This window comes from Mus caroli, unplaced genomic scaffold (genome assembly GCF_978045245.1).
Source record: "Mus caroli unplaced genomic scaffold, Mus_caroli_1 scaffold_13, whole genome shotgun sequence".
Classification (NCBI taxonomy): Eukaryota; Metazoa; Chordata; class Mammalia; order Rodentia; family Muridae; genus Mus; species Mus caroli.
Genome location: NW_028227268.1, coordinates 80,091,448 through 80,115,451, shown reverse-complemented (window position 1 = coordinate 80,115,451; position 24,004 = coordinate 80,091,448). Strand labels below are relative to the sequence as shown.

Here is a 24,004-nt window from a genome sequence, read left to right as displayed (position 1 = left end):
AGAAATCTTTTATTCCAAGGAACAGATCCCAGAACTGACATAGGAAGAATGGGATCACCACTTAGAGACTTGCTGCAGACACACAGTGAGCACTCAGAATGCACCATCACTGTCCCTCGGGAGCTTTTCCAAATACCCCTCCCCTTTCCCAAGCCACGGTGCAACAATGCCCTAAGTAGGCATACCTTGAAAATGTTGATATAAACTCACTGACAACTTCTTGAAAACTGAAACAAAGAAAAGGTACCATTCTTGTGGAAAAACAAAAACAGAAAACAAACAAACTCATCATAATAAGAACAAACAGTAAATTGCCAATCCCTCCATGTTCCTTTTACTGCATGGCCACCCTTCTGAACACATCATCCTTTGGGTCCATACCTCGCCCTGTGAGGTGGGCATTGCTACCCTCTTCTGTGAGATGAGATTTCTGGGGAACAGTAAAGACAGATCTCACTATTGTCTCAGAAGATGTAAACACCTCCTAACATGATTTCTGTAGAAACTTAAGAGTCTTGAATAATGAGTTTCAATGGCTTTTTGTTAACTTGGTTTTTTTTTTTCTCTACATTTCTATTATCTATGAGACCCTCATTCTTCCCAAAGGACTTTTACAAACCTCAGACATTGCTAGAAGTCCCCACCTCAAATCTTATTTACATTACCTAGAAATGGTGAAAAACTGAAGGTGGCTTCCTTGGACAAGCATTTCCCAAAGCAGAATAAACCCGATACAGTCCCTAGCTCTTGAAAATTATGGTTCATGGTCAAGTCAAACTAATAAGCTAGAATCCCATATATACCATCTTCATGAAGGGTTCAATGTACAATATATTAAGGTGCCTGGGAACATTTTTTAAAACAAGTACTCAATTACATTCCTATAAAACTTTAGAGAAGGGGACATTTTCCTGGATTTGATACAGACATAATCATGACAGGTGAAAGTGACAATTCCCCTGGCTCAAGTAGTTTCTTCTTCTTTTTCCACAAGTGGAATTCAAGTACAAGTATAAACATCAGTAGCCACTGATAAGTGTCTGCTTTCTAGGACGCTTCAGGGACCAGAATTGTTGCTCAAATCCTTTTCCTAGAGCTAAAATTAGATCAAAATCATTACTTTTTCAGCTGGAATCTTTCTTGGGAGTAATCATTTTGAATTCACAAAATCATTGACCTATTTTTGAAATAATTAGCCCCATATCACATTGTCAGGGAAGAGCTGGAAACAAACAGTCCAACCTTACCACTATGTTAAGTTCTGCCCAGCATCCAAAAGGCTTGCCCAGAGAGTTAATTTGTTTGCTTTTCTGATTTGTGGCATTCTGAATCTTGAAGCCTTTAAAACTGAATACCTGTGCCTCTTATTTTAGTAAATGCAAAAGTCACTAAAGCGAAAGAATCAGAAATGGATTTTCCAAATCAGTACTCTAGATCAAGCATGTTCTTGGTTGTGTGGCATCTAAACGATTCAAACTTAAGTCTACCAAAGCATGTATCCAACCATTTTCCCATATCAGGAATGTGCTAGGCTAAGCCCAAAAGTTGCTGGGCCATTTCAGCATCATCTAAGAGCTACTCAACAATGGAGAATCACAGTGATTTTAACAAGAGTCCCAGGTGGTCCACATGCATATTGAACTTGAAAGGCACTGTCCTACGGCATCACTGATTAATAATTCCATTTTCAACTCCTTGTTGAGTATCTCTTTTAGCTATTATAGCTTCCTCCCTGCCAATAGTTACTGCTTGAAAGCGTTTGCTCCATTAGAAATAGTCATTTTCTGCAGTAGAACTACTGATTTTAGCATTTTTAGAAACATGAACACTTGCCTGCAAATGAGTTGTGGTCCAGTAAGAGTAAAAGAACCACCAACTCAAAACCTCAGCATGGTTGCCAGCCCTCTCAGCATTGCCTGCCTTGAGAACCAGGGAAAATTTGCTTCCCTAGTAGAAATGGAATCTGGTATTGAGTCCTGCCAATGATGGGTTGTTCAAATTTTCTATCAAGAATATTTAGTGCTTTCTAGTTTATCACTGTTGAATAGTGGTTACATTGTGTGGTTCACTTAATATATGATCTATGTAATAATATATAATTCTATATTATATCAATGGGTAACAAATCAAGCTTGTGCTGTATACAGTGGATATTTTGTCTTGTGATAAACACTTCTGTGGTACTCTATTACCCTACTGTGGTGGACCAAACTAGCATTGAACTCAGTGAGGTTTTCAATTCTGATTTTTATAGTATATATAAGATCTAGAGAATAATTTGATATGTGTTCATGTACCCATTGGCCAATTTAAACAAGCAACACATACATAATTAAATCTGCTCATCTCCTTCCCCTCCCTCATTAGCCCTGGAAGGTGTTTTTAGTTATCAGCATTTTAGCATTTCCCCTGCAAATATTTAGCATGTATCTCTGAATAATAAGGTCTTTAAGTACACCGTTATTATGCTGGTAAAACAGCAATAATTCTTTGATATTAACTTTCAAGTCAGTGGTATTGACTGGTTTCCCAGAGTGTTTGAGCCAGTTCAAATACTGAGGTTAAGAGCTTATATTTCTTTTACCTTAGCATTTCTTGCTTATCTCTCTTCTTCCTTTGCATAGTTGGTATCAAGTTGGTTAACAAACCAATTTGTTTATTGTACAAAATCCCCTATAACCTTGATTTTCCTGATTTTTATTGTGTACTGGTGGTATCATTTACTATGTTCCCCTTTCTAGTCTATTTCTATAGATTTGTCATTGGATCCAGCACATGAATCAATCTTCAATGGTCTCTCGCTCTCTCCCCCTTTCTCCCTCTGTGTGTGTGTGTGTATATGTGTGTGAGAGAGAGACAGAAAGAGACAGAGATACACAGAGAGAGGGTGTGTGTGAGTGTGTGAATGTGTGTGTAAAAACAGAGGGGTCATAGGTAACGTCGTATATTAGTTACTTTTCTGTTGCTATGTTAAAATAGTGAGCAAAAGCAACTGGAGGAAGAATTTTATTTTGACTTACAGTTTGAGGTAGAGTCCATCATGGCAAGGAAGCATGGTGGGGGACAAAAGCAAGAAACTAGTTCACCACATTTTCATCTACACACAGGAAGCAGAGGTAAAATGGGAAGTGGTTCAAGGCTATGAGCTTTCAATGCCCTCCCTCAGTGATATACTTCCTGTAGCAAGGCTCTACTTCTATAGCCTCCCAAACATCCAGCTGGGGACCAAGTGTTTCAACACACAAACCACCACACATAGTATATGAGCATCCCATGGAAGATGTTGTCTTTTCTGCCCTGTTGAGAGTCATTGGTGATGATTGCTTTGATCTATAAATTCAATGGAGTTTTCAAAATGACTATATCCTAATTTAATTTCTTTCATTGAGCATTTGGCTTTGCTGAGATGTCTTCTGTCCAGGAAATGCAGAAGATATGATCATTTTCATTCATTTACCGGTTTTCAAAAGAACCTTTCTCCAGCAACTTCCAAATATGTCTAATGACTTTGAGTTTTTCTGCTTTAGTGTTAATGAAAACTCAAAGATTTAAACAGAAATGATATATGTCAAATCTGTGCAGTTGCTGTCTTTACTGATTGTCCTCTTTAACCAGTGATAAGTACTTCAAAAGAAGTGTCACGGGTGTCTCCTGACTCAACTTCACTAGTCTCTGGTAGATTTGGTTCCTCTCCATATGAACTGGCATTCAGTGAGGACTATCAGTGCATGCTGAAGGTGCTCACTGCTTTCTGTGATCATTATTCCTGTGCATTCAAGTAAAAAAACTTAAATTCAGAACCCAAAATTTTAACTGAATCTCACCCACACACTACATGTAGATCTTCCTGCTACTTCAGACATAGTCCTTACCCAGTGCATTGACCAATCTCCTTCAACTATATGTCACAGAAACATTCTCTTCTAGAAAAACAAAATGTTGGGAACATTTTAGAAATGAAAAAAAAAAAAAACAATTTGAGAGATGCTCGATTTTAGTAAAGCTTAACTAGTATCGTGTTTAGTCTGAATTAAAACTCAATTTTTATACACAGGACTGCTTTCCCCAACGCTAAACTAATTCTATGTCCTTTTATTTATACTTTGTATTTCTTAATTGATTATAACTTTCCTGTACATGATGCCCAAGTTATATACGTTTTAATTACTTGCAGCAATAATGATAATTTAGTGACAGAACAACCCAGTGAGAACCAATTAATTTTACCTTTGACTTATATTTTATGAATTTCTGGACTCTTTTCTAATAGACTATCTCCTATAACTTCCTATAGTTTTTTCCTGAGGTAGAGGCACACAAATACACACATGCACACTGAAATAAATAAATAATAGATGATAGATAGATAGATAGATAGATAGATAGATAGATAGATAGACAGATAGACAGATAGATAGGTAGATATGCATATATGACACAAACATATGTATCCAGATATACATGTACATATATACACAGAAAGAGAGATAGTCAAACACAGAGACACAACAGGCATGTATGCATAATAACATACACACAAATACATGTAGACAGATAGCTATTCATGTTACCATATAGATCCATACACACAGACACAATTGTATATGTCCATACAGATACACATGCACAGTATTAACATTGGATGCACTCTTCCCAATGTTAACATTATTTGCACACAACTATTTAAAAATGCTTTACCATTTATATCCATTCAGGATCCACTCTTCCAGGTTATGTGAAAGATGGAATCACACTAAGGTATTAATGGATGATAGCATAAAGATTTCAGATTTTCTCCATTCTACCATCTCCATAGCTTAGGATAATATATTTAGATTTAAATGTTGGCCTATACAACCTTAACCAGTAAGAAAACTTGTGTGTATTTAAACTCAATATGAAAAATATTTCTTGTCTCAAATGATAACCATACCTATCTAACATGTGGATTAATCAGAAATCTTAGTTGCAGGATGGCTCAGGCAAGTAAATGTTACACAACCATCCCTGGGGATGTAAGTTGGATCTCCAGCACCCATGTTAAAACTACGAAGGGGATGTGAGCCTATAATCCCAGCATCATCAAGGTAGAGACAGGAGGATTCCTCCCTTAGCATGCTTGATCACCCAATCTAATCTAATCAATAGCTGTAGGTTTAGTAAAGGACAGTGACTCAAAATATTTTGTGGAGAGAAATGAAAGAAATGAAAGAAGACAGCTGTGCCAACTTCTGCCCTGTACAAGACAAAACACACATATGCATACAAACACACACACACACACACAAACACACACAAAAATACTTTGGTTGCATATGGCAAAATGCTGACTAAAAATACCTTGCCCAAAATGAAAATTGTTGGAAAAATACAAGGTGAGTGCGCCTTAGGCCTTGTGGTGCCAGGAAGTGAGAATCCATCAGGATAAGCTCCACTTTGGGCCCAGCTCCCATTTAATTCCTAGAGAGGAGTAATCAGTCTTCTTGATACGTATGTCAGGAAAGCATCCCAGGGAAATAGACTGATTGTCCCAGGTTAGGTATCATATACCCATTCCTGGACCAATTAACTATGGCCAGAGTGGCAGGGTTCTCTGAATTGCATCCTCCATCTGAAAGCCATAAGGAGGACTGATCTGTGGAGGAAAAGGGTTTTGAGCAACAAAGCAATGGATATCCATTACAGACTCAGACTGTAAAATCCTACATTACATATGACCATAGTTGTCTACTATATAGGGGAGGGTCTGGATGTCCTCTAACTCTCTCCTATATCCCTTCCCCCATGCTAGTCTTTCTTCCCCGAAACCTGCTTCCTGTCTTAGTTCCTCTGCCTTCCCAATATTGTGGGTTCTTACTCTTCTCTGGGCTTCTGGTAGATGTTGCTACTTCTCATTCTTCTTCGCCACTGCCTTCCAGTTAATCAATTCACTTTCTCATCCAATGCTATAGAATGTCTAGTTGTTACCAAATGCCTGGCTTGGATTTTCATTGCCATTATTTATTGGCAGAAGTGACACATTATGATTGTGTCTTCTGTGAACAGCTCAATATAGCTTCTCGAGTTGAAATTTATACTCTGCTTTTTACAGCCTCTTTTGCCAAAAACATTGGGTTTTCCCATTGTTTTCCCGTGTTTTTGTTATCTCTAACAAGACAGTTTTATACAGAGAAGGTTTGTCTTTGCAGTGAATACTCCCTTAAGACATCACTGCCCCTCTGATGGCAGTTGTCTAGAGTTTATGCCTCATGTCACTTATTTATTTTTTCACTGAGTGTAGATGACAGGCCTTCTCTGTGAAGTAATGCAATAACATTTTCTTGGGGTCGAAGACAAAATAAACACAGGCCAGGGAATAGACTAAGCCAATGAGTTCTAATCAGAAATTAATGACTGAATGACACAGTCCTTGGTAAACAACTCTACTAATATTCCTTTTGGAAATGATCCGGGGACAAAATCATTCTTTTTCTGATATTTCGTTGGAATGTCAATCCCAGACTTTATTAGGAAAATGTCACAGCAAGACCTTAAGATTTATTAGTCTTGAATTAAAAACAAAAATCAACAACAACAACAACAAAACCCAGAATATCCATCTACTTGGAAAAAGGGAACTCAATCTACAAGGAAGCATTAAGGTCCCATTCAGATGGCCTTCCAGCCCAAGCCATGTTCTTGTATGCCAGGAGCTGTGGCAGGAAGACTGTCCAGATGACCGGAAATGTAGACTAGCCCCTCCTCCAGAGACAGATGGAAGGGATGACTCATCACACCCAGTGGTTATCTTGAAAAGGACAATCACCAACCAGGAACTAGAAAGTTTGTCAAGTGCCAGTAACTGTTAGTAGTTTCAGATAGGGTTTGCAGAAATTAGGGCTTCCTTCATTTGCATTCCAGGAAGGAAACAATGATTTATCCCAGCAGATGATGTATGGTGAACATTTGCTATCACAATTTAGATACCCTAGTGAAACACTTTTTTTTCTTTAAAAGAGTGAGTGAAGAGGAATTCCCCAATTCTACAGTATTCCTCCTCACTGCTTCTTTAGTTGGCATGGTGTTCTGCCAGCCTTTTAACCACTTTTTGGCATGGCCCATTGATCAGATTAGGAGATGTGTCCCTACCCTTGCTTTGTTGGGCTAATCCAGGTCCAGGAATCTTCATGGTGGCCCCCTCTCCTGAGCACCATGAGAAAATGGACTCAGCAGTAAGCAAGCATAGTGATAACTGATTCCACTCTTCTCTTTAACAGACATCCTCGGTTCCTAGTAAAATCTGGATGAATACATGTGTTCTGTGTTAGAGGAAAAGCTGGCTGTTTCCTTTCCTTCCATGAGCACAGAATTTCTAGATTGACAGAGGGGTTTCAAAATTATTTGAAACATGAATCCTGTACTCTAAGAACATATAACTGTGAGTCACTGTTACTTTATAGCTATGTTTCTCAACCTTCCTAATGCTACAACCCTTTAACACAGTTCCTCGTGTTTTGGTAACCTTCAACCATAAAAACATTTCTGTTGCTACTTCACAACTGTAATTTTGATACTGTTATGAATCATAATGTAACTATCTGATATGGAAGAATTCTGATATAACTGACCCCCCTGATCATTTAACCCCCAAAGGGGTCACAACCACAGGTCCAAAACCACTGCTTTATACCTTGTGTGACTCCAAAACAAGTAGTAATGCATTCAGTGTTCATTAACAAAGAAAAATACAGATTTAGCAAAACTACTGTGGAATTGGTGACCTTTTGTGAGAATAAATCATCTACCAATCTTGATTAAAAACAGGAGTCTCTAAACAAAAGGGTGTGAGTATAGGAAGGTCAGGTGGGCCACACTGGTGAGAGTGAGGCAAAATGAGGGGCAGAGGAAACAATAAGCAGGATTATTAAACGTGTACAAAATGGTCATAGAACAAATGTAAACATTTAAAATATAAATGATTGGAGCATGAATAATTAAAAATAAAATTCTCACAAAATTTGAAAAGTAACACTACATCTATGTTATGGGTCTTGGTTTTGCCCTACAGATAGTATTAGGGCTCACTAAGGGGGACCTGGGGACACTACCATCTACCACAGAACAAACACAGAAGCAGTTGGAGATTTGACAAGATGTTATAAGTACATGTGAGTGGTTGGATATTAAGAATTGTCTAAGTTTAAAGAATAGACCATCACAGTGTGTGGTGAAGAAATGGGGCCATAGGAGATAAAACCATTGGGATTACATCTGAAAATGAAAGTTTTGAAAGGATAACAAATACAGAAAATTGGGGAATAAATCACCACTCAGTTTTCTCTCCAATAAAAATGGGACTAATTTGTTCTGAATACTTGCTAAAAATCAGGAAGGTCAAAGATGTTAAAGTATCTAAAGAATGTCGTTCTGTGAATCAGAAGTGAACACACCCAAAAGAAAGTGTGCCCTTTGGCCATGGAGTGGAGTGGCCACTACAGTGATTTGTGTTCTTTTCTTCACAAGTAACAGAACTCTGTGAGATGGTTCTAGATAATTGGAACAAAAGAGAATTGTAATAAGAATGTGATAGGAAAAGGAAGGGAAGGAAGAACATATAATAAGGCTTGGTGGTTGAAAAGAAAGCTTGAAGATTTGGACTTAGAAACCACAACTAGGAATCCAAGATGACAGTGAAGGATTAAAAGCAGTAATAAGTTAACGGTCTTGTGTGATTTTCCTTCCTGGAGTCATTACACTCAGCTCACAGTCCCACAGTGGGACAACATAAGAGGCAGGACGCCTTGGCTTACGTCAAGATGTGAACAAGGGATGAAGGGGCCCACTTGTTTTGCAAAGAATATGGAAGAGGAGATAAGGAAACATGGAGCAGTGGTCTACTAAAATATCAAAAAGTGAAGCATAGACTTGTTAATCAGTTTAATTGAATGACTTGATAATCCATTGTGAAAATAACATGATGGTAAGTAAACTTAAAAAGGTAAAACTGGCCGGGCGGTGGTGGCGCACGCCTTTAATCCCAGCACTCGGGAGGCAGAGGCAGGCGGATTTCTGAGTTCGAGGCCAGCCTGGTCTACAAAGTGAGTTCCAGGACAGCCAGGGCTATACAAAGAAACCCTGTCTTGAAAAACCAAAAAAAAAAAAAAAAAAAAAAGTAAAACTGGAAGAACATGTAAGGGGTTTCCTGTCCTAACCTGTTCTCACTGTGACAATATGATCCAGCCAGATTGCTTTAGATTGCATTTCCTGGTGGCCTTGACAGTGGCCAGCTTGCTGTATCTGAGACAAAGGTCAGCAAAGAGTAAGACAACACAACCTGGGAAGTTATGACACCTTGACTTTTGGACCACTTTGTTTTGCTTTCAAAGGTACCAAATGGACACACCTGAGCAAGACTGGGAACTGGGTGTCGTTTATCGCTATAGAAATTGTTGTGTCAATACCCACTTCCTCCTCTCTGAATCTCTTTCCCTTTCCCCAAGATCCATGTCCTGATATCCAATAAATACTCAAAATCATGAAAGAGAAAAGAATGAATGCATGAGACCTCAACTTTGAAGACAGTTTTTGTGAGTCAGCTGTCCTAGTTTGCATTCTCGCCATAGTCAAGACATGACCAAAAGCAGTTGGGGTTAAAAAGAGTTTATTTCATCTTACAGCTTATTCATCATAAAGGGAAATCAGGACAAGAACTCAAGGCAGGAATAGAAGGAGAGATTATGGAGGGGTTCTGTTCACTAGCTTACTCCTCCTGGTTTGCTAACTTTACTTTCTTATACATCCTAGGACCACCAGCCCAGGGATGCCACTACCCACTGTGGGCCCTTCCAAATCAATCAAGAAATGCCCCACAGATTGTCCCATAGGCAAATCTGTTACATGCCAACCATGAGATGATGTTCTGTTTATTCTCAACTGTACACTTGCCCACACCTCCTAAATTTACCTTGGGAACTTATTAGCATGTGCCTGACAGAGAGAAAAATAGTCTGGCCTTCCCTAAAGCCCTGCAGAGACGTATACCCTCCTCTGAAAGAGGTTTATCTCTCCTTGTGCTTTGGTTGTAATCAGTGGGACTCTCATCAAAGAGCAGCAGCTTATGGGGGGGGGACAATTAAAAACAAGTATCTGCTTAGATTAACTTTATCCATCAAATAGTATAATCTGGAGGTTGGTGAGATGAGCCCTGTCCTACCTGGGAGGAGAATCAAAGTTGCTGAGCCTGGTTGATGTTAGATGGCCTGGTAATTACATACATCCTTTGGCAGTCACAAAAGCTTCCCTGGAGGAACCACATCTTGTCCTTACGGGAAGTAGGGCCACATGATCATGTTTAGAGGACACAGTATTGGGGGTTTGAAAGATAGTTCAATGGTTAAAAGAGCATGTACCGCTCTTGCAGAGAACTTAAGTTTGGTTCCCATAACCACAACAGAATGATCACAGCTGAATGTAACCCCAGCTCAAGGGGATACAACACTTTTTTTTTCATCTTAGGGTATCTTCATGCGCATGTACATATCACATACACATACTTTAAAAATAATAATAAACATTTGCAAAAGCAGGGCTCTTGTGTCTTCTGCATCTATTTTGGAGAGTGCAAGAAGGAACCAAGGACACAGGTAGCAAGAGAGGGAAAAACCAGCCCTCCACAAGATGAAGACAGAAGAGCCATGGGCAGTGCCTGAAAAGAAGGAGTCAGAGAAAAGACACAGCAGCTTTGCTCTGAGCAAGCACAGGGCAAGAGAGTCGACCTTCACCATGGCCATGGCCGGAGCCCCACAGGGCGTGATTCAGTGGCAACAGGGACTCCGAGCTGCTGCAGGATTATTACCTGCCACTCCTTTCTGAAACCCAGCAGTGAGCTGAGTGGTATGGGTCAGGACCAAAGCACATGGCTTAATCAAGAGTGCAAAAGCAGCCCACAAATTACAGCATGATTTGTCATCATCTCGGGACTCACTGTTTGTCCCTGAAAGAATCAATACCTGGAGGGACAAGAGCCATATTTTTAGAAACTCCTAGATGGGCAATTTATTTCAAGTGAGTAGAGAGTTTATTTATGTTGGCACCCCCATGGGTGTAATGGACAGTATATTTACACAAAGACAGGAAATGCTATCATTTCTTCTAATCAAATTGCCCCTTTGAACAGCTGTAGCTTACAACCCTGAATGACAAATTTACTCGCTCATATGTTCAAAACTCTACCCAGGAACCATGCCCGCTATGGTCTTCAGCATTGCTGCCTTCTGTTTGGATAGAATGATATGCATTGCAGAATTCTTCTGAATAGATTCTATCTTCTAAGGCACCAATGGGATAGGCAGGGCTGGTGATATTAGCTACATTCTACAGATAAAGAAACCAAGGCTCAAGTGTTAAATGCTTTGCTGAGCACTAGAGTTGGAAAGCAATATCTTACCATCTCTGGCTTATTTTACTCCTATTATACTATATCTGAAACAACTTCAAGGAGAGTTTCTATAGTCAAAACAAATGATACAAATATTCAATCAGAAAAGAACTAAAAGAAATAGTATATATGTGTGTGTGTGTGTGTGTATACACATTATATATATTCTATTTCAGGTGTTCATAAAAATATTTAAATTGACATTCAAACTGTTCAAGGCAGGCTGGGAAAGAGGGCTCAGTAAGTAACATGCTTGCTATAAGTACGTGAGGACATGACTTGAAATCCCAGCACCTATGTGAAAAGTTGGGCATAGCAGTGTCTGCCTGTCATCTCAGTGCTAGACAGAGTGGGCTGGAAAGAGCTAGATCATGTGGGCCAGCTGGACTAGTCTCATCCGTGATTCAGTAAGACACACTGTCTCAAAATAAATAAGGTATCAAACATTAAGGAAGGCATGAGATATTCACTTTTAACCTACACACATGCAACATACATGTACATCACATGCATGCATGTTGTTTGAAGGAGTATTTCAGATATAAGACCATGAACTCATTTTTGAAATGTAAAACTGTATATGAATACATGCATATGTATGTAGCTATTTCTAAGTCCTGGAAGTATTCTATACATACAGCATGTATAATAGAGAGGCATGTAGTTAGTGTGCCCATCACCCCTTATTTTACTGCTGTTGGTATTAAGACCCTGGCTTACTAAGTAGCCAGCTTAGCATTGAACTTGTGACTCTTCTGCCTCAGTGTTCTGAGAGCAGAAATTATTACCATTACCATGAAAAGCCCTTCCTTTCCCCCATATATTCCTGTGTCGTCCAGTATGGTAGCCACTAGCCACATGTAAATATTCAAGTTTAGTTTAAATTCCATTACATTTAAAAATAAATCTAGGACAAACCAGCATATTTCACATGCTCAGTGGCCACACTGGTGGCTTCCATAATGACAAAGCAGACTTAGATTGTCCATCACTGGGCAGCTCTATACTACCCACAAACCCAGAGATGCCAGAGAAACATCAGTACCACATGTTGCTTTTTTGTATTTTTTTTATTCTTTGACAGTGTCATACACTTATACCATGAATATTAATCATATCTACTCATGATTACCCTTTTCCAAGTCCTCCCCAGTGTCTTCAACCCAATCTCTCTCCCAACATCATATCTTTATTTACTGTTATTAATAACCCCTGAATCCAATTAGTGCTGCCCATATGTGCATGGCCTGCTTCATGAGAGGGAGGGATTTTAAGGCTGGTATTGTAAAATTTGTCAAAAACCTAGGGCTATGGCTATCATAGGCCTTAGACAAGCAAGAGTCTACAGTTATTTTTTGCTGAATGATCATGCTACCAAACTGCATTCCATGCCGTGTCCTTACACAGCTTGAGTCCCAAAACCCAACCTATGGCTAACAAGGAAGTGAAGACATGACAGAGACATGTACAGTAAAGCTGGGATCAAGTTATCTGGGCTCTGAGATGGGGAAGGTGTAGCACCCTGGAAGCTCAGTGTGTTTATCATGAACAACTGAACAAGGAAGTAGGTAAAATTAATTGCCTAGAGTTAAACAAGGAGGCTGAGTTATTATACACATATTAGCAAGGAGGTAGCATTATTGTATAAAGCTGAACAAGGAGGAAGGTTTAGCTAATCTTGGTGTGAGGGGTCTCTATAGGGCACCAGTCTGTAAACCATAAACCTGGGAAGGAGACTTATGTGAATACACTATCAACACTCACACTCACCAGAGGAAGGTTTAGCTGCTTCCCTGTGCCTAAGCATTGATCTCTTACATGGCTGTGCCCATGTTCACAACACACATTCGTTCAGAAATTCATTTACTCCTTACAATTCTAAACATTTTTTTTTTATATTCATAGATTGGTGCTATCCTCAACTGTGGTCAGGGAAGTTTCTTCTTATAGTGGGTGATGGTCAATGAGGAAACTCATGAGGTCAAAGCAACAAACACAAGAAACGGCAGAGCTGAATAGCTATGGGTGGGTCATCTATACAAGCCTCCCATGGGAGGGATTTTAAGCCTGGTATTTCTAACCTTGTGAAAAGCCTAGGACTATGGCGACCATAGGCTCTAGATAGGAATCTACAGCTATTTTAGCTGAATGTTCATGTTATCAGTACTCAGGGAACTTCATGGAAGAGGGAGGGAGCAAGACTGCATGAGCCTGTGGGCGAGAGGAGAGTTGTGCAAGACCGATTTGTGCTGCACCCACCTGCCTTTAATCTATACCCAACTCCGTGTTCTTATTGACTTCCCTCTTCTTAATGAGGAGGTATCTTTAACCTGGCATGCTTCAAGCGTCACGGTGTGACAAAGCACAGTGGCTGCATTTGTGATGCCCAGAGCAGTAATTAGCTTTCTTTGGGAGCCTATGCAGGCTAGATCCCTTTGATGCAACTGCCTCACAGGTCTTCTTCTCTTTCCCAGGAGGTGCGGTTCCAACCAGAGCACTTCCACAGTACCATCGTGTGTGAAAAGCCCAACAACCATCTCAGCAAGTTTAAGGGTTATATGTAAGTATCCAGGGCCCCTGGGCTACTAGGAACCATCTTCTCTTCTGTGGGAAAGTGTATTTCCTTGAGATGACTGGACCATTAAGATACCCAGATCCTAAGGTTACAGATGTTTGATTTTTACAGACTTGGTTACAGATGTCTGAGGTTTACAGACCTGGGCTTGTGTTATAGTTCTCCCAACAATAAACAGTGTGAGCTGGATCACTTTATTCACCTATGTGTTCCTTGGTTGCCATCTTTACAGAGTAAAATTTATAATACCTATATAGCAGGACTTCTCTTCCCTAAGAACCAAACTGTATATCATATGCAGAGCTCAAATTAGCAAAACTGCGCCAAAAATGCCCAGTTAGTCATTGATGTTTGTGTTAGAATTGTTGTTATTCTTCAACTTTGACTAAGCCTCAGAATTTTACTGTAATTCTGGCCCACGTCAAACAGCTGATCTATTTGCTATAAATAAATACAGTAAGAGTCAAGAGGATGGATATCAGTAAATGTCTAGTCTTCTCCAGTGCCACGGGAGATCTCAAAAATACCATCTTATGTGGTCTTTACAGCCACCAAGGAAGTAGGGACCATGGTCTCCATGTCTCAGATGGAGAATCTTATGCTCTAGACTTTTGAATTCACCCAACATTTCACAGCAGGTAGCAAACATCTCCAAATTGATGTGTTTTCAATTCCCTGCTTCCCACAGCTCAGTTGTGTTGTGCCCACTCCTTACCAATAGGGTTCCAGTCTACTGGGATGGTTCTTCTTTCCCAGACTCCTACTCAGCCCATGTGTGATATGAGGAGGAATGTGAGAGAGAGAAAAGAAGAACACAGAAGATGCATACAGTACCCTTGAAGCTATTTATCTTTTAAATGCACAGTAAGGGATAATGAGAGAAATATGGGAACTGGGGAAGAGTCCTTTGTATGCATCTATCATGGAAAAATCTGTTCATTGTTTCTGGCAAGCCCAATACCCCTCCTGCCTGAGTTGCTGGATTTGGTTGCTCCAAGGCACCTGTACCTTGAACCAATCTCCTTATTCTACTAGAGATGAGACTCATGGCCTGGTTTTCCCCTTGGCTCTTTCTCCATCGAACTCATGCTACTAACACGTGTCCTGTCTCACTGTCACTGCAGCCTCAGGCCTTCCTACCCACATGGACTTCAGATAGCACTGTCCAGCACCACTCATCTCAGGGCCCCTTTGTTCTGGCTGCTGCTCCTAGAGAACTGTCTTCCCTCAGCCTCCAGGCCTTGAAGAGAAACCTTGAAGTCTAACTAGCCAGGCCATGGGCAACCCCAAAATTATAAAAGATTCTACCATCTTGGCCTATATCCCCACCTATGTCAGACAAGTAGACAACTTTTAGGCCCAGCACCCATAAACCAAATGTCTAATAATTCTGTATACCAGAAGCCTTTATGGATCTCCTTAAGTTAGAAATCCCCTGTTATTACACAGGTTAGCTAGAAGATGAATAGCTTATTCTACTTGAAGATAATGAGCTTGAAACTTTACATGCAACCATTTAGGCTGTGGTGGGAGTAGTTCAATTAATAGAGTCTTTATCTAGCATATACAAGATCCTGAGTTCAATCCCCATCACCATATAAATTGGAGATGGTGACATGTCAATTTAATTCCAGCACTTAGTAGTTGGAGGTAGGCCAGGAATGCCTTTAATCCAAGTACTTAGGAGGCAGAATTTGAAGATTTCTGAGTTTAAAGCCAGCCTGGTCTACAGAGTGAATTCCAGGACAGTCAAGGCTATACAGAGAAACCCTGTCTTGAAAAACCAAAAGAAGGAGAAGGAGAAGGAGAAGGAGGAGGAGGAGGAGGAGGAGGAGGAGGAGGAGGAGGAGAAGGAGAAGGGACACATTGTCTCAAAAAAATAATTGATTAAACAAATGAATCTCCATAGGACCACAGTTCTCAGTCTGAGACAATATCCTTCTCCTTAATCAGGAATCTTTGGCAATGTCTGAAGGCAGTGTTGGTTGTCATGGTGGAGAGCTATGCCACTGTTCTTTTGTAGACAGAGGCCAGGATGCCACCCAACACCCTACAATATATAAGACAACCCCACAACAAAGAAATTGCCTGCCCAACTGTTAATGTGAAGACATAAATGCTGCATGTTGACCATGAACATCTCTGTTCACAAAGAGTGCTCAATGGAAGAATAGCCACGCGTCAGCTAAACCTTTTTCCCCATCTATTCAAAAACGGATACTGTGAGAGAGAGAGAGAGAGGGAAGCTGGCTATCCCTGTGCTATTACATCAGGCTGTCATAAACTACAAGCTGCAAACAGTCTGTCACCTGCAATCCAGAATCCCAAGATATTAGGTGTTTAGCCCTTGGGGAAAAAAATCTCAGCCTCTGTAAGCTTTAGATTTTATAAAATGACCCTGCTAACCTTCCAGAGCCATGCACAATCATGTAAGTGAATACAGTTTATAATCAGAATAAGGAATTGTTAACATTTAAAAAATTGATGTTGAACACTGTGGCACATGCCTGTAATCTCAGTCAGTGTGAGGTTAAGGAAAGATGATCATAGTTCAAAGACAGTTTGAGCTATATAATAAAACTATATCAAAAAAGACAAGCTTTATCAATTATACATCTGACAGAGGATCAGTCAATGCTCACCAGAGAAGTTTCTTCTTTCAGAAGGTGGTAATTAACACAGAGACCTATACCTAGACTATGCAGAGAGAGTTTGAAGCACTCAGCCTTAAATGAGATGTCTTTATCAAACCTCAAGGCTCAGGGATCTATGTGGAAGGAAGTACAGAAATATTTTAAGAGGCAGGAGTAGTGATAAGTCCAAAGAAAAAGCATCTTCCAGATACAGTGACCCTGCGGCACATATGGATCCATGGAGATGGGGACAGCATGCATAAGACCTACGACAAGTTCAAAAATCGCCGGGCGGTGGTGGCGCACGCCTTTAATCCCAGGACTTGGGAGGCAGAGGCAGGCGGATTTCTAAGTTCGAGGCCAGCCTGGTCTACAAAGTGAGTGCCAGGACAGCCAGGGCTACACAGAGAAACCCTGTGTCGAAAAAAAAAAAACAAAAACAAAAACAAAAAAACAAGTTCAAAAATCCTAGCATAGAAAGGCAGAAGTGGACTCAAAGTCACACCCCCAAACAGGAAGCTGTTTGTAATTGATACGCACTGGGAGTTTTCTTCAGCTGAGTGCACTGAGCGTATCAACTACACTTCAGGGCAGGCCCTATGCACAGGAGTAGTTAGCCAAGCCAAATAGAGTCCACCTTTTTAGTATTCTTTTCATTTTCACATTTTGTTGATATTTTTTTTGTTATTTGGTATTTGTTTTGATTTTTGGTTTTTTGTTTTTGTTTTGTTTCTTTGAAAGAGATAGAGAAAAAACATGAAGTTACGTGGAAGAAGCTGTGGAGAGGCTTTGGAACAGCTTGGGAAGGGAAAAGAATTTAATCAAAATAGACTGTATGAAAATGAGTTAAGCCAACACATTTTTTAAAAGACAATCTTTTGATCAATCAATGGGCATATGTTGCGTATGAGCTCAGCATGAAAGAGCAAGCTATTTTAAAATCAAAGACATAGTCTGCCTCTTAGGAGAGCTATGAATTTGCCTCCACTTTCCTTTCTCTAAAGTGGATATGATAGCATGACCTGGCTTATAAACTGCCTTCAGCTTCAGTAACACAGAGAAAAAGTCATAGATGCACAAAGGAAAATGAGGCATTGATGAACCGCTGGGAGAAGGGACGCAGTGTTAGGATTGCTGCTCTCCTGGATTCAGTGTTAGGATTGCTGCTCTCCTATCCCCTTGGCAGCTCTAGAATGTTACTTTTAAACCTGCTGAAATCCCAGGGAAAAAGGAATTGAGTTAGAATGCCATGCTGAAGGTCATAAATGGAGTCATTATGCCTCAGAACTTTCTAACATGAAGTGGAAAGCTGAAATACTTCCTGAGGCTGGAGGAGGAAAGGTACTTTGCTTCCTCTTTAAGAATCTGCCTCCTGTAGTAAGACAAAGGGTCAATGTGCTCTCCTAGGAGGCTTACATACTTAATGAGAGGCTGAGTAATGGAAGGAATGTATATAGCAAGAGAGACCCAGTGTGGGAGGGAGCTCAGATGTGAGAAGGCTGTAACCCACCCCCTCTTGCTTTATTTTACTCTCTAAATCTGTGTCATGATACAAAAGACAGGAAGATCTGGCATCTTCCATGGACCAGGATGCTCACCTAGTGTGGTTCCTATCCCCAGCAGCTAGACTTGGTGGGTTGGGGTGGTGGCCACAGTCCAAGGGAGACACAGCACCAAACCTGGAAGGCCCAAAAGCTCATTCCTTGCATTTTATCCCTGCAACCAATTTGAGGGTAAGAATTAAAGGCTGGGATTTTTCTTGTCACAGCTCTGTCTCTAATGTGAGCTAATTAAGCATTCTTCAGAAGGAACAATTTCCTCTGATGGTCCAACATCACCCAGCCCCCCCAGCAGCAATGATGACATTCGCCTGGACATAGAATTGGGACTCCCAAGAGCAGCCATGGTTCCTGAAACAGGGGAATGAATTGCTTTCATTCACAGCTTCCAGTTCCATTATACTGATCAGAAATCACATAAGGAGACCAGCAGAAAACACACCCTGACCTTCTCTCCTCATTCCCAGGGAGCATCCTGATCAGACCAGGACTGGCTTTGGCAGCGAGAGTCTTCTGCTCCGAGGCTGCACCATCCGAAACACCGAGGTGGCGGCTGGCATTGTCATCTACGCAGGTCATTTTCTCTATATGGTTTCTTTTTCAACCTGCCTCCCCTCTCCAGCCTCTCTAACTTCATCTTCAGACAATGGCAACTTGCAGGAGTTCCTAGGGGCAGCACCATGCGACTTTTCATTTCTAAGCTAAGCTTGCAGAGGTTGGCGGCGACAGGAGCTCACTCACTCAGTTCATAGAAGATAGAATGAGATATGAGTCAATACCATGTATCCCACCAGATAGGAAGAGGGACTCAGTTCATCACTCCAGTGGTGGCTTGGGGACATAAACATGGGCAGGTCTTTATAATAACTCCACAAACGGATAGCTTCTCCCTTCATGGCTCAACTTTCCTACTTCCCTGTTTAAGAAGAGCATCTGTATCTTCTTTATAGACTCCTGAGAATCAAACAGCCTATCCCATGCAAGTCACCTAGTGCTGTATCTAGTGAAGGGAAGGCTTGCTGAACTCCAGTTACTGGTGGCTTTGTGGGGTTTTTTATTAGTTATAATTTTAATGTTTTCTTTATTCACTGTTTGGTTCTGGATGTGGAGACATTTTCATTACTATACATTGCTATATACTACAATAACTGAGGCAGGAGCTAATTTTAGCTCACAGTGTGAGGAGGTGTAAGGACCCAACACGGGTATTGATTAGCTCAGCTCTAGTTAGGAATTGCATCATATCATGATGGGACAATCCTCTTGTCACAAAGAGCCAGAGAGAGTTTTCCAGAAGAATAAGCTCTAGAGGTATGTGCTCCTCACAGAAAATATTTATCGGACCCCCTACTTACCTGTAGCTAATAGACTCTAAGTGTAGGTTTATTACACATACACACACACACACATGCACACACACACACACACACACGCACACGCACACGCACACGCACACACACACACACACACACATTATCCCATTTTGCAGCTGAGAAGTTCAAGTGCAGAAGAATCCATTTGCCTGAGGCCCCACGTCTCTTGAGATGAATTTCCTGTGAACCAGGGTCAGATGTACACAGAGCATGTCCCAACTCTAACCCCTCTCCTAACTGCCTTGCCTTTGACCTCACTTACTGCCAAAAGAATGGAGTGGTCTCAGATGGTGAGGACCCTGGGAGGTGAGCTTGAGGCACATATTGGGAGATGGATGCAGCAGGCTGTGCCCATCATTGTCAGAGCCCATCACAGCTGCAGTACCTCTGATCTAATTTAATAATCAGAGCTCGTTCATTCCCGCTGTTGTTGATATCTTGAATCCTCAAGACAAATAACTCAGTAGCCTTGTAGCCATCTCTTCTGGAACGGGCATACTGTTTTGTTTTGTTTTTTTAATTTTACACACACACAAATACAAGTAACACATCTCGCTTTGACAGGTGCTGAGCACACACAGACATTAAAATCCAGCAGCTCCTAAGAAGAGTCACAGTCTGAAGGCCACATGTTAGTTTCTCAGCACCTCCCCTGAAGTTCCCTGGGCATCACAAGTTGGTGGAAAATGGGAGCCTGGCTTCCCAGGCGATTCCAGTGTTAAGTTATCCTTTCCCGTTGGATAAGTTCCTTCTAGCCTGATCCTCAGTTTCCCCAGCTAGAAAAGAAGTAACCAGGAAAACTGATAGTCTTCCAAGTTTGGCTTTTTTTTTTTCCTTTGAGCAAGATATGATGTGGAAGTGTAGCTGGTAAATAGTAGGGTGAGAGATTTTGGCTCCACTTCTCTTCTGCATGAAGTGTCAGCACCTTAGACACAAGGAAATAAACAGGGAAATTACTGGCCCCAGATCATCCTCCTGGAGGCCCCTTGCACATGCATTTCTTCGCTCTAAATCTCTCTTCTCTGAAGAGTGAACTCTTCTTTCACTCTTTTTTTAATATATATTTTTTATTAGGTATTTTCCTCATTTACATTTCCAATGCTATCCCAAAAGTCCCCCATACCCTCCTCCTAATCCCCTACCCACCCACTCCCACTTTTTGGCCCTGGCATTCCCCTGTACTGAGGCATATAAAGTTTGCAAGTCCAATGGGCCTCTCTTTCCATCTTTTGATACATATGCAGCTAGAGTCAAGTGACTCTCTCCAAAGAAGCTCTTGCTGATCACTTGTCTACCTGCCACCGTGTGTCTACCTTAGCCCTTTGGCTACTGTGATCATTGATCTTGGGGGACTTGTTTTGTTTTGTTTTGTTTTCTAATCAAGCAGGGATAGTTTATTGTACACATACCTCAGGACTGATGGACCAGAGACACAGGTCAGGTTCAGGAGCTGAGACTGTGACCCCAAGTAGGAATGCTACAGATCTTTTAAACTTGTAATCCACAAACATCTGTACCAAGTTATCCCACCAGTCAGGATTCAGGGAGAGGGGCCTTCCTTAGAAACATGTGTTTGTGATACACTTATCTTGCTCCCACTGGTTGGCTTTTTCAACTGTGGCAGGGCAAATGAATAGCTACACTGATCTTATTGGTTTGTGTCTCCACCAGACAGTGAGCCACCTGTTATATTATTATATCCTACCATGAGCCTAAAAGAGCTGAAAGATCATGTTCTATGCAAATTAGAAGAGGATCCCTTTCTCCAGACAGCACTGTCATGCTAACCACGCAGATGAGTAGTATCTAAAAATAAGGGGGTTCTTTCTAGAGTGATGCAATGTGTATCCCATAGCATAGGAGGTCTGGTGCTGTCCACCACAATGCCTGGCATGGAGATGATGCTCAACAACTGAGTCCTCCTGACTGACTATGTGAGGTCTGATGACTGACTATGCGAGGCTTCTGCTACCTGTTCTGAGCAGACTTTCTGAAGCAGGACAGGTTCAACATAGCAAATGAAACCTCGCTTTTATTAAAAGCTCCTGTAGGAACCAAGAAACTGATTTTTCCAATTTTCTCTCAAAGGCCATGAAACAAAAGCCATGCTGAACAATAGTGGCCCCCGATACAAACGCAGCAAAATCGAGCGGCGCATCAACACAGATATCTTCTTCTGCATCGGCCTCCTCTTCCTCATGTGCCTCATTGGAGCTGTAGGTATGGGATGTTCTGCAAAAGGCAACACAGAAATCTGTTTCTTTGGGCAAGTCACAATTCTGAGCTTTAACTTCCTAAAAGAAAAATCAAGTCCATATTGCCTACTTTAGTGGGGTACTATGAAAATTCCCTGAAAGTGCATATGTTCTTAAATATATTAGCAATACTGTCGATCACTGATTGGTTAAAAATATCTCCTGGAACCCAAGTGTTCTCTGAGCATGGAAGGATAGTAGATGAGTGACTCACAGGACTGACCCTTGAAAAGCCCACAATCTGCCTAGGAGGTGTCAAACAGGAACAGACTCAAAAGCTCAGCCTATCCTACTCAACAGAGGACAGTCCATGGCTACTGCATTAGTTGTCTGCTGTTGAAGTGAAATTAACTCATACCGAGAGGTTCAAAATAGCAAAAATTCTCTTTGCAGAATTCTGCCCTTAACATCAGAAGTCCAATTTTATTGGGTTAAGGTCATGATTTCTGCAGATATGAGTCTTTCTGAAGAGACAGAAGGAGGAATCCAGTCCTGTCTGTGGGTTTCTAGAAGCTTTTTGCTTGTCTCTGTTGCTAACAAGAGCAGTATCCTTTAGTCTCTGTTCACATCTCCCCAGCCTTGTCTATAGTATCTCCCTTTATAAACACATTTGTAATTACATCCTTGAACCCACCAAGAGAACCCAGGCTACTCCTCATTTCAAATTTCATGAGCTAATCACATCCGCAGATTCCTTTCTGCCTCATAAAACAGCCTCTTTCCAGGACCCACAGGTTAGAACGTATGTAGAAACAACAGTGAGAGCACTGAGAGCAGTCTTTCCTGGAGAGGTACCTGCTCTAACTTGTTCCTAGATGAGGTAGATATTTGGTACAGAAGATAGGTGGCAGACAAAGTTCAGGAGAACAATGAGGCAGGGAATTCTAGGGACAGAAAGACTGTACTTAGCCACATGAGCAGTGAGGAAGGCACAGAGGTGGGAGGAGAACGACTGCACACAGACAGCAGTTACCTATCTAGTGCATAGGAGCAAGGTCAAGCTTCAGAAGGCACAGCAGAAGTGAGCGAAAGCCATTTAAGTTGATCTTCAGAGCAGAGACAAGAAAGGGTCCTTCATGGAGCTCTTAACAATCATCTTGAATCTATGGCTGGTTCACAGAAAGCTAAAGGAGACCCCATAATCAATCACAGAAGATCGAGAAGAAAAACTGATGACCCTGGTCTAGAAAGCAGTAATGATGTTTGCTGCCAGCCTTATTTTTAAAATATTTAAAATCTCTAGAGAGAGAGAAAGAGAGAGAGGGAGGGAGAGAGAGAGAGAGAGGGAGGGAGAGAGAGAGAGAGAGAGAGAGAGAGAGAGAGAGAGAGAGAGAGAGAGAGAGAGAGAGAGATCTAGTGTGTCAGTATAGTGAGGCACTAGAGCTTGTCTCACTGAGATCAGGAGTGTTTATTTAATGTACCTCCCATGGGAGTCTAACAGCTGTGCCTGAGTAGGTAGCTCACAGCTGGAAAGGCAGCAGAAGAAGACAGAGGAAACCATAGCAAGAACACAACTCCTACCCATGCCCATACGGCCATTGGAGCTATGTCTCCAGATTGAGTAGATTTTTCAGACATACTAGAATTAAAAGGACATTTGAGATCACTGTGTCTCCAGGAAGAAAAAAAAGTTAGTGATTCCATGGTCATGCAGAGATAAGGCACAGGCCACCTGGAATTAGCTTTGCTGGCTCTCCAAAATGATAAAGAGAGAATAGCAATGGAGAAGGGGGCAAATAGCCACTTTTATGAAACAGGACTCTTTGCTGCCTTACTAAAGCATAGCCTATGAAGAGGAGAAAGTTCTCCCATGCAACTGTTATTCCAAGGTTCCTTACCAAGTGTTCTCTTTGTCTTTATATCAAGGTGTGTCTTCCTGCTTTGCCCATAATGCCCTTACACACACACACACACACACACACACACACATACACACTGGCCCAGGCTCTAAGACCCCTGGGGCCACCTGTTTCACTTGCTAGCTACTCTGACTTCCTCAGCTCTCTCATCTTTCTTACTGTAGTGCCCCCTCCTCTGTGCAAGCCTGTGCTCTATACTATCGCCATGAAATTATAGCATGTCTGTAATTCCCCTGTCTTCCCAATTGACTATGAAGAATATGGCCCAGTTTCAGCAGGTGGTAGGGGGATGCTTCGGGCAGGATGACATATTCTTTATGTGACTCTACAGTTT

General features: G+C 41.2%; 1 protein-coding gene across 1 annotated transcript in view; it reads left to right on the top strand.

The window, feature by feature from the left end:
- The window catches only part of Atp10b (ATPase phospholipid transporting 10B (putative)), a 112,090-nt gene that overhangs the window by 20,608 nt on the left and 67,478 nt on the right, over window positions 1-24,004 (top strand). The window contains exons 3-5 of the mRNA XM_085829021.1: window positions 13,891-13,976; window positions 18,651-18,757; window positions 21,645-21,776. Coding sequence (XP_085685147.1) covers window positions 13,891-13,976; window positions 18,651-18,757; window positions 21,645-21,776 — 325 coding nt within the window. The remainder of the gene's footprint in view (window positions 1-13,890; window positions 13,977-18,650; window positions 18,758-21,644; window positions 21,777-24,004) is intronic.